Source organism: Triticum aestivum, chromosome 2B (assembly GCF_018294505.1).
Source record: "Triticum aestivum cultivar Chinese Spring chromosome 2B, IWGSC CS RefSeq v2.1, whole genome shotgun sequence".
Taxonomy (NCBI): domain Eukaryota; kingdom Viridiplantae; phylum Streptophyta; class Magnoliopsida; order Poales; family Poaceae; genus Triticum; species Triticum aestivum.
Genome location: NC_057798.1, coordinates 240,812,234 through 240,823,714, shown reverse-complemented (window position 1 = coordinate 240,823,714; position 11,481 = coordinate 240,812,234). Strand labels below are relative to the sequence as shown.

General features: G+C 51.5%; 1 protein-coding gene across 1 annotated transcript in view; it reads left to right on the top strand.

The window, feature by feature from the left end:
• The window catches only part of LOC123044561 (equilibrative nucleotide transporter 3), a 30,307-nt gene extending 26,675 nt beyond the window's left edge, over positions 1-3,632 (top strand). The window contains exons 2-9 of the mRNA XM_044467335.1: positions 986-1,054; positions 1,192-1,296; positions 1,402-1,557; positions 1,634-1,777; positions 1,894-1,999; positions 2,067-2,448; positions 2,527-2,785; positions 2,868-3,632. Coding sequence (XP_044323270.1) covers positions 986-1,054; positions 1,192-1,296; positions 1,402-1,557; positions 1,634-1,777; positions 1,894-1,999; positions 2,067-2,448; positions 2,527-2,785; positions 2,868-3,035 — 1,389 coding nt within the window. The 3' untranslated portion in view covers positions 3,036-3,632. The remainder of the gene's footprint in view (positions 1-985; positions 1,055-1,191; positions 1,297-1,401; positions 1,558-1,633; positions 1,778-1,893; positions 2,000-2,066; positions 2,449-2,526; positions 2,786-2,867) is intronic.
• The last annotated feature ends 7,849 nt before the right edge of the window (positions 3,633-11,481 follow it).

Below are 11,481 nucleotides of genomic sequence, written 5' to 3'. Positions count from 1 at the left end.
GGACGTCCCGTCTGCTCCCTGGCCTCCAGCTCGGCCTCGATGGCGGAGGTTGAAGCAGCGCAGAGGCGCGCAGGCAACGAGCAGCGAGCCGGGAAGAGGACGAGGAGGCAGCCAAGGAGCGCGACGAGGACGAGGAGAAGGCCCCACCCGCCGGAGCAGCCGCCGCCGCGGCGGCAAGCAGACGGCGAGCACGCGGTTGTTGGAAGAAAAGCCGTGAGGAGAGAGAGAACGCATGCGTGTCAGGGGAAAAGTGAGAGGAGAGAGGCTGCATGTGGGCCTTTGCATGCATTAACAAGTCGCTGGCGTTCTCAGATGCCTCCCTGGGGGCTGGGTTTCGATCGGGACTGCCGACGCTAAAATTGCAGGAAACCGGCGGAAAAAAGTGATCCTGGGGCGTGAGTGGAGATTTTTTTCTCCGCCGGCGGTGCAAAAGTGAGAGAAAAGGGCCTCTTTGGGGGACTAGTGGAGATGCTCTAAGCTAGCCTATAGTTGGACTCTGAGTAGTATTGTGTTTAAATAGGATATGGAGTCAAGTACTAGTAGGACACTTGTATCCTAGGCCTCTCATATATAGTGGGGCTAGACACACGATGTAACTTATGCCAACATAATAGCACATGTACGCAGGGGCAACCGACGGCATGTGTCGGCGCCTAAGTTGCCGGTGTGCGGTATTGTGATAGTGTCACGGGGAGGAGCGTCTTTTAGTCAGACCCCGGGATGTAGCCATACCGGTGAATCTCGTTAACAAATGTCGGTGTCGTGCCTCATGTGATTGCTTAGTCCTGAATAATCGACGGTATGCCTCAGATTAATTCTAACATACTCTAACCGAGAAAGAGGCGTAGCTGTGTCGTCTGATTATCCTAAGCGTATATGCTAGCTAGGGTTCTTATTAGTATTTTCCTTTCACGACGCTTTCGATGCTAGCCGTCGACCCAAAGTCTTTCTTTTCTCATTTGTGTTCCTTGTTCTCGTTCCACAGGGCCACCAAAGCGAACCAGGCATGGCGTACGGCGAAGTTGACCATCGCGGGGTGCACACAACGCAGGAGGTTTGTTGCATCATGGATCATCATTTTCCTCCTGAGATAATTCCGTGCTTGATTGCTCCCTCCCTTGAATCACCTCGAGCATCTATTCATTTCTGCAAACACCTCCACAGTATATATGATATGCATGCGTTGATCAGGGCAAGAGTTTGGGCGTTTTCATCTGCTGGCTTCTGGGCAACGGATGCCTCTTCGGGTACAACAGCATGCTCACCATCGAAGATTACTTCGTCCACCTCTTCCCGGTATAACAAACTTCTACTGGTATATGAATGTTTTTCTTCTTCCACATCGAGTATGCCACACACACACGCACACACAGAACTAATTTTTGACACTTGTAAATTCAGAACTACCATCCGGTCAGAGTCATCACTCTCACCTATCAGCCGTTCGTGCTCGTGGTAGCTGCGGTGTTCGCGTACCATGAGGCGAAAGTAAACACCAGGGTGCGCAACTTGGTGGGGTACTCACTCTTCTTCCTCGGCTCGCTCGCTCTCATCATCGTAAGCACATTTTCAGAAACTCAGTGTTCTGAACCATTAAACATTGACTGCTCGATTCCTCTCCCCTGCGCCGTAGCTGGATCTTGCGACGTCGGGAAGAGGTGGAATCGCAACCTTCATCGGCGTGTGTACGGTTGTGGCGGTGTTCGGCGTCGCGGAAGGTCACGTCGAAGGTGCCATGACCGGGGACCTGTCCTTGATGTGCCCGGAGTTCATACAGGTGAAATTTCTTGTGCCAGACATACAGTTAACGAGTTTGTTTCTTTGCAAGAGACATTTCTTTTCTTTGAGAAATACTTAGGAGACAGTAAATTGATATGACTTGTTTGAATCCAGTCATTTTCTGCTGGCATGGCTGCATCGGGCGCAATAACGTCGGCCCTGAGGCTGGTTACAAAAGTGGCCTTCGAGAAATCCAGAGACGGCCTTCGCAGGGGAGCTAGTATGTCATCAAACCTCCAATTCATTCCGAGTTTCTCCTTATTCATGCTCATATCTATATATTGCAGTGTTGTTCTTCATTGCATCATGCTTCTTCGAGCTCCTGTGCATCATGTTGTACGCACACATCTTCCCCAAGCTACCAATAGTGAAATTCTACCGTGCAAAGGCGGCTTCCGAGGGATCTCTGACGGTCGCTGCTGACCTTGCTGCCGCCGGCCTCCAAAGACGCCCAAAACCATCGGTAACCCCCTCAACGCCAGATGATAGATCCATATGTACGTTCCAGGCTGAAGACCGCCCATCCATCCCCGAACGTTTGAGCAACAAGCAGCTCCTTATGCTGAACATGGACTACGCCTTGGACATGTTCCACATCTACCTGCTGACGTTGTCCATCTTCCCGGGATTTCTCGCCGAAGACCTCGGATCGCACAGCTTGGGCTCCTGGTAAGCCACCACCCCATTTTGGCCTGCATCCAGATTTTGCTTATACTGTACTAAAGGATGGAATGGAAACGCGCGCAGGTACGCGCTGGTGCTGATCACGACCTACAACGACTCGGACATGATCGGGAGATACGTGCCTCTATTGGAGAGCATCAAGGTGACGTCCCGGAGGGGACTGCTGGCCGCGGTGCTCGCCTGGTACATGCTCCTCCCGGCGTTTTACTGCGCCGCCAGGTACGGAGGGGAGGCCTGGATGATCGTGCTCGTATCGATTCTGGGACTCGGCAAGGGATACCTGACGGTCTACGTCCTGACCGAGGCGCCCAGACCCTACAAGGTTATCTTAGCTTGTGTTGCACAATCATTCCACCCTAGACACGTTAGCTTAGCTACTGAGTTACCTTCGTTTCTTTGTCCAGGGGCCAGAACAGAATGCTCTTGGAAACCTGCTCGTGTTTTGCCTATTGGCAGGCCTATGTTTAGGGGCTTTCCTTAACTGGCTGTGGCTCATAGGCAAAGGATGGCGATCAAACCCATGGCCCGCATGTCATCCAGACATTTTTTGCGAGAAGATAACGATTTCATAGATAGTTCGATCTTACAGAAAAGCCCAGAAAAGAGTAGATAATACAAAGGAGTCCTTCTGAGCTCCAGCATCGTCGGCATCCCGAACGAGAGGAAGACGCGTCGCCGCCTGTGCTTGTCCATGCACCTTGGATCGACGAAAACATCCCCATGGCAACCGGGAAGTCCTCACTCACCGCCTCCAGAGAGGTAACGTCCAGGAACATCGGCTCCACCGCGAACCACCATGTCATCATCTTTGAGATCTTCATATCCCAGATCCGCCGCCCCGCGGGATCTGACTGGGGAAGGAAGCACAACACGGATCCGTCGATTCGCGAGTGCTGGGGAAGCAGGCGCACCACCACGGAGCTCCACCGAGCGCCGGAATCGAAGGGGACGCACAACTAACAAAAACCACACTGGCGACTCAACCACCTACTCATCGCCACCGGCTGGTAACCCTACAGACCCTACAGTAATTACAGGCACGAGACGAGGACCCCCCGCCCTCCCGCCTCCGGAGCAGCAGACGGAGGACGAGGGATCCGGTGCAACAGTGGCATAGAGGTGGATCGGCCGGGAGATGTAAAAAGTCGCCCGCCTAGTTCGGATGGGAGAGGGAGAGAGATGTCCAAGCTCGTCTCAATTACTCAGTTTTAATTTCTTGTTCCAGATTGAAAAGCACTTTTCAACATCCCTCTTTTTTTTCTTATTTCTTTTTGGTGTTGTTGCACTTTCCTGCAAGGGGGCTGCAACTAGTTGGAGCACCTGTGGACAAATAGATGATCAGGGTTTTTTCTGCGCCTTACTTGTTGTTCCGCTTTTGATGTGTGTTCACACTGCTTACTTATTTAGGTTCAAATCTTATTGCATTTTGGTTGTCATAGCTTTGTACATTATAGACGCATGACTATATCCAGAATTTAAAACTCCGCAATGAAGGATGCTGAATGTATTAATTGTTGCAAAGGCAAGGTATTCCCTTCTTTTCACAAAATGCCTCCATGTTCTATTTCATCCTCGGTTAAAAGAACAAATCAACAATTTCAGTTAAATCCAGCTGATCCCTCCCGATCCCCTCCGCCTCCCCTCCAGATCCCTCCCCATCCCCTCCGCCTCCAGTCTGCCTCCCCTTCCCTGTTAGAATTAGGACAACGCTAACACCCACACGTGTGGTGGGAACCAAACCTGCCCACACGCCTGATACGTCCATTTTACATCATGCTTTTATATCGATATTTATTGCATTATGGGTTGTTATTACGCGTTATGTCACAATACTTATGCATATTATCTCTTATTTTACAAGGTTTGCATGAAGAGGGAGAATGCCGGCAGCTGGAATTTTGGGCTGGAAAAGGAGCAAATATTAGAGATCTATTCTGCAGAACTCCAAAAGTCATGAAACTCCATGGAAGTTATTTTTGGAATTAATAAAAAATACTAAGCGAAGAAAGTACCAGAGGGGGCCCACATCCTGGCCACAAGGGTGGGGGCGCGCCCTACCCCCTGGGCGCGCCCCCCTGCCTCGTGGGCCCCCTGGTAGGCCTCCGGTGACCATCTTCTGCTATATGAAGTCTTTTACCCTCGAAAAAATCATAAGCAAGCTTTCAGGACGAAACATCGCCGCCACGAGGCGGAACCTTGGCGGAACCAATCTAGGGCTCCGGCGGAGCTGTTCTGCCGGGGAAACATCCCTCTGGGAGGGGGAAATCATCATCATCGTCATCACCATCGATCCTCTCAGCGGGAGGCGGTCAATCTCCATCAACATCTTCACCAGCACCATCTCCTCTCAAACCCTAGTTCATCTCTTGTATCCAATCTTTCTCCCAAAACCTCAGATTGGTACATGTGGGTTTCTAGTAGTGTTGATTACTCTTTGGAGTTGATGCTAGTTGGTTTATTCGGTGGAAGATCATATGTTCAGATCCTATATGCATATTAATACCCCTCTGATTATGAACATGAATATGCTTTATGAGTAGTTACGTTTGTTTCTGAGGACATGGGAGAAGTCTTGCTACAAGTAGTCATGTGAATTTGGTATTTGTTCGACATTTTGATGAGATGTATGTTGTCCTTCCTCTAGTGGTGTTATGTGAACGTCAACTACATGACACTTCACCATTGTTTGGGCCTAGAGGAAGGCATTGGGAAGTAATAAGTAGATGATGGGTTGCTAGAGTGACAGAAGCTTAAACCCTAGTTTATGCGTTGCTTCGTAAGGGGCTGATTTGGATCCATATGTTTCATGCTATGGTTAGGTTTACCTTAGTACTTCTTTTGTAGTTGCGGATGCTTGCAATAGGGGTTAATCATAAGTGGGATGCTTGTCCAAGAAAGGGCAGTTGTCGGTGTCAAAACCGGCGGATCTCGGGTAGGGGGTCCCGAACTGTGCGTCTAGGCGGATGGTAACAGGAGGCAAGGGACACGATGTTTTACCCAGGTTCGGGCCCTCTCGATGGAGGTAAAACCCTACGTCCTGCTTGATTAATATCGATGATATGGGTAGTACAAGAGTGGATCTACCACGAGATCAAGGAGGCTAAACCCTAAAGCTAGCCTATGGTATGATTGTTGTAATGTATGTTGTGTCCTACGGACTACAGCCCTCCGGTTTATATAGACACCAGAGAAGGCTAGGGTTACACAGAGTCGGTTACAATGGTAGGAGATCTACATATCCGGATCGCCAAGCTTGCCTTCCACGCCAAGGAAAGTCCCATCCGGACACGGGACGGAGTCTTCAATCTTGTATCTTCGTAGTCTTGGAGTCTGGCGGACGATGATAGTCCGGCTGTCCGGACACCCCCTAGTCCAGGACTCCCTCAGTAGCCCCTGAACCAGGCTTCAATGACGATAAGTCCGGCGCGCATAATGTTCGGCATTGCAAGGCGGGTTCCTCCCTTGAATAATCCAGAGAAGATCATGAACACCGGGATAGTGTCCAGCTCTGCAAAATAAATTCCACATTCCACTGTAGAGAGAATAATGCACATAAATCCAATCTGCTGATGTATTTTGCGGCATGACATCACACCGCTACCAGGCTTTTACTTGAATTGTTTTTTATTATACCACCTCAGCACGTTTAGCGAAGTGGTTTCCTTGGCACGTCTTGTCGAAGTAGAGATCGTGCTCCCCTTATTCCGGGATTCTCATCAATACGAGCGTGGGTAACCCAACCGTGCCCATCGCCACGCCTCCTCTATCGAAGGTGAATCCCGAACGGTCACGGAGACGGCTCTTGGTATTTTTCCCCTTTATAAGAGGACCAAGGCTCGCTTCTTTTCTTCGATCTCGCATCGAATCTCCTCCTTGCTCCCAGTTCCAACACCCAGAGCCCCAGATTCGAGCGCTTCGGATTTTCAACCATGTTTGGCTCCGACCTCCAGGGTCGGTGGATGCCCTCCTCCGTCGCGGAGGAGGACTGTCAAAGCTGCGTGAGGCCAAGTACCTATCCTACGAGATTTCGCACAGGTTGCCTGCCCAAGGGCAGGCCGTGCCCGCTCCCGAGCCCGGTGAGTATGTTGTCTTCATATCCCACCTCCGTTGGGGTTTAGGCTTCCCGACGGACCCCTTCGTGAGAGGGCTCATGTTCTACTACGGGCTGGATTTTCACGACTTGGCTCCGGAGTCCATCCTCCATATCTCCGCATTCATTATCGTCTGCGAAGCCTTCCTCCGCGTCACTCCCCACTTCGGCCTGTGGCTGAAGACCTTTAATGTGGAGCCGAAGATGATCGGGGGGCGTCAAGCGGAGTGCGGCGGGGCGGCCATAAGCAGAAGGGCCGATGCCCCGTGGCCCGAGGGCTCCTTCCAAGAGGAGCTCGGCTTGTGGCAGCAGGAGTGGTTTTATATCACCGCTCCGAAGGGCAGCAAGCAAAAGCCGCCACCTTCATTCCGCCCGGGACCCCCACGCCGACTGATGTCGTGGGTCAACCAAGGGCTCAATTGGGGGCCGTCCGAAGACGTGCCCTCATTGCAGGGCCGGATTCGAGACCTCCAGGAGAGGGAGATCAATCTGGTCGTGGTGATGCAGGTTATGCTAATCAGGCGTCTTCTGCCCTGCAAACGCCGTCCTCTCCGTTTATGGGAGTTCAATCCGGAGGGACCTCGAATTCTCCAACACTTCATGGGTGCGACACCCGTGGAGATGTACAAGTTGTTCTTCGGACCGCAGGTAGCGTGTCCGGAATTGACCGAGGACGCAGGCCTAAGCTACAATCGTCCGGATACTCAGGTAAATAGCTCAGAGTCCGGACGTTCTGTTTATCTACTGTTCTAGAGTTCGCCTCCTGACCCATTACTCTTCATCAGGAGTGGGTAGCGCAATCGAAGCTGATAAGGTGTCCGGCTCCCCTCCCAGAGACCGCACTGGAGCCCGTGCTGGTCAGAATGTTGGAGGTCGCGCCTGTAGAAGGGAGCGATGGGGAAAATAGAGGAGCTATCATTTCGCCCAAAGGGGCGTCTGAAGAGGGGGGGATCAAAAACCCCTCCTTCCAGGGGGAGAAGAGGACCGCCTCCAAAGATCCAGAGGCCAAAGCCCCTAAACGGGGGAAGAGATCTTCACCGGGGGGTCCGGCATCCGGGGAGAACCCGGACGTACAATCGTCTCTAAAGGATCAGCCCTCCAGCGAGCCGTGAGTAGGAAAAGGGGAGTTCATTAATAAGAAAATACCTCCATTTGTGCTTTTGTGGATAACCAAAATTTTACTTTGCAGTTCGGATTTGCGGATTTCTCAGATGAATTCGTCTTCGGGGGATCTTCGTCCGGAGATGATGGAGAGCGAAATGCCTCCGACTGCTGCGTCGCCGGACAGGGCAGACGAGCCTAAAGTATCGTCACGGAGGGTGTCCCCGAGTCCGGAGGGGCCGGAGAGTTCGGCGCCCACTAGTATCCGGCCGGGAGAGCTGAAGAATCTGCTTGAGAGGGCGTCCATCTCAGAAGATCACTGTGCTTTGATGTGTATGGTGATTGGAAGGATTTCGTCCGCTGAGAGCGGATTGCATAATGCCGCCAGGAGTTTGCTGGCGGGATTTGAGGTACGCAAGAATGACGCACCTTTTTGACAGTTTTGCACATAAAAGTGCGCCCTGTATAGATAGTAGCCCCTGAGACTCGGCAGGTTGTCGAAAGCGACAACGTGTCGAGGATCAAAATCTCAAGTAATGAATGTCGCCGTTCCTATGCAGGTGGCGAATAGTCCGAGGGCTAGCCGTACTAGTGGAGTTGCCGAGTTAATGCGGCAACTTGACGTGGCGGATGCGGACATCGCGCTTGTCAACCGGCGACTTGACGAGTCGCAAGGTAAATGAATTCTCCAGAGTCGCTTATTTAAGGGGGTCAAAGCCCACCTCTAATAATGTATATGATGTGTTACAGACGGTGCTGCTGCTGTGGAGAGCCTTCGGGCCGAACTTGCTCAAGCTAAGGAGCAAGCCCGAAGGAGTGATGCAGCTGCCTCGAGGGCGGCCGAGGAGTTGAAAGCTGAAAAGGCTGCACACTGCCTAAGCAGGGAAAAGATGGCCGAATTGGCCGTGAAATTAAAAGATGGTGCCGACCGCAATGAGGCTCTTGAAAAGGAGCGCTTATTGGAGCAGGAAGAGCTGGGGAAGGCCACCGCCGAGGCCAAGGATGCCCGTTCTGCAATGCGGGCTATGAAGGAGGAGCTGCGCCAGGCCGGAGATATTGTGGCTGGCAAGCCTTTTCTGCTGCGTCGCCGGTTTACGGATCAAAAGTATGCTCAACTTGGCCAGCTGTGGGGTCCGGAGGATCCATATATGGACTTAGCGGCAAGTGCGGCTGATGCCGTTGAGCACTTCCGGAGCCAGAAGGATCACAAGACGGAAGAGCTATTTTGGACTCAATTCCATAGTCCGGATCGTTCACTTCCGTTGACCGATCGGTTGGCCGAATGGGCTGAGCTAAATAGATTGTCCGGACTTGCCATGACTGATATCATGGCTCATGTCTGGCCAGAGAGGCCCAAGGCGACGAGCTATTTCGGCTTACTGCAGCAATTTCTTGGAGCGGTGCCACATATCAAGGAGATGAAGCGGTCGGCCTGCATCGAAGGCGCGCGGATGGCCCTTGCTCGTGTGAAGACACATTGGACAGAGATGGATGCCACCGCAATTGCCGCCCAGGGTTCGGACGAAAGCCGGTTACCCGCCGAGCACTATTTTGGGGAAGTTATGCATGGTGCTCGTGTAATAGAGTCGCAGTGCTCGAAAAATGTCACGTTCAAATGAACGTTTTAGCTTGTAAAACAATGATTATGTTGCAACTGCTTTTTATACTTGTGCGTTCCAAGTATTAAAATATCTCCTATGCGGCCGTTTATGTATACGTTTGTATAACCTGAAAGATTGCAGTCTTCGGCTTCAGCTCCCACGCACAAGGTGCGGGGGTGTTCGCAAAAAATAGCGCGTTTTCACACTTAATCCGACATCTCGGTCCTGTTTAAGGAGGTGGTAGCGTAGCAAACGAGGCAATCCGGACTATGATGCTTTATCACTTTCACTTAGCCATTGGAGTTCGAGGGTGGGGCTACGATATAGCCCCTTGGGGCACCGCGCTTCTCCGAATTCGGGGCGCGTGTGTGCCTAACCGGGAAACGGTCCTTCATCAAAGCGGGGAATTCTAAACATTCCGGTAGTCGATCGAGTGGTTGACCAGTCTCTCGCTATATCATGACAGTCAGTTTTCGGCTTTCTCTACTGAGGTGCTCGCCCAGCCGAACTGGGGCACAATTGCAGTAGTTCTCCTGGTGCCGCGTTAGCCGATGATACGGAACGTAAGGCAGCAAAACACAGGAGCCGGGCAAACCCAACATTTGACCAAAGACGTGATTCGGAGCTGATGCATATAATGCCTAACTCGAGACGCCGAACAGTCCCTAAGGTGCTCGGTCTTTATAATAATGGGCAGAACAATGCCCTAAGCCCCTAGTGTGCAGGTACGGGCATGGTCCTCTGACGCGGCCGATGCCAAAACGTCAGGCTCCGCTTTGGTTATAAGAAGAAACCAAGGGAAAATAACAACAAGAGACAGTAAAAAAGGTTTATGCAGGGTCTTAATCTGAAAAGAATCCTCGCGACGGGTCCCTACTGCACGTCTGCGCCTGTGTCTCCGTTGTGCCGTTATCCTGGGCGGGTGTGCATGCTGTTCATCTGTAAAAAGAGAGGAACTTTAGTTTGAAAAGAAAAACTCGTGCAAAAAAAAGTATATGTGAAAGAAGAAATATAAATAAGTAAAGCGGGGTCTGTATGAACTCGCTGTTGTTTGTGCGCACAGCCCCTTGTAAGGGGATGTGCGGCTAGGGAGCCCCTAGCTTACTTATGCCGGACTCGTCTAACCGTGTCCGGGGTCTTTAAGTGACCCTCGCACTGAAATGATGCCACGTGGACCGGGCATCTTGAGTGTAAGAGACGCGTAATGTGGTATGGCGTTGAAACGGACAAAAGCCTCTCGTCCCAAGAGTGCTTGATATCCACTTTTAAATGGGACGATATGAAAGATTAGTTTTTCGCGTCGAAAGTTGATCGGTGATCCGAACACAACTTCTAGTAATAGGGAGCCTGTGCACTTGGCGTAAGGGCCTGGCGTCACTCCTTTGAAGGAAGTGCGGCCGTGTCGAATTTTAGTAGGGTCTATCCCCAACTTGCGGACTGTGTTTGGATACAGCAGGTTTAAGTCGCTGCCTCCATCCATCAGGACTTGAGTAAATTGTAGTCCGTCGATTATAGGATCCAATATCAGGGCAGTCCATCCTGCATTTCGAATGCTTCTGGAATAATCTAGGTGGTCGAAAGTGATTGGTTTTGATGTCCAATCTCTATGTTCCGCTGGGTTGGACCGTGCGAGACCCATTTTAACGGGTGTCGCACTGTTTTTCCGTATTATCACATGAAGTGAATTTACTGTTTTGACCTCTTGTGGGAAATTCTTTTGTTTTCCGGTGCTCTGCTGGTGGGGTTTGTCATCTTCGCTTGACACGTCGAGCCCCTTGTGTTCGGCGTTTAGTCGGCCGGACTGTTTGAAAACCCAACAATCTCGATGGGTGTGGTTTGCAGGCCTTCCGGGGGTACTGTGGATTTGACATATCCGACCCAAAATCTTGTTTAAGTTGGATAGCTCATCGCTGTCATCCTTAAGAGGCGGTGTTTTGTTGTTTGGCCGCGAGCTTTTGAATCCGGCGTTGACTGCCGTGCTCTTTGGGCTTTTCTCTTTATTCCGGCGCTGCTCTTTTCTGCGCCGTGATTTTCCGTTTCCATCTCTGATCTCGGATGTACTTGGGTCGCTGGTGCTGCATCTTGCTAGCCAGCTGTCCTCTCCCGCACAGAAGCGGGTCATGAGGCTTGTTAGCGCGGACATTGTCCTCGGCTTCTCTTGGCCGAGGTGTCTGGCGAGCCATTCGTCTCGGACGTTGTGTTTGAAAGCTGCTAAGGCTTCAGCGT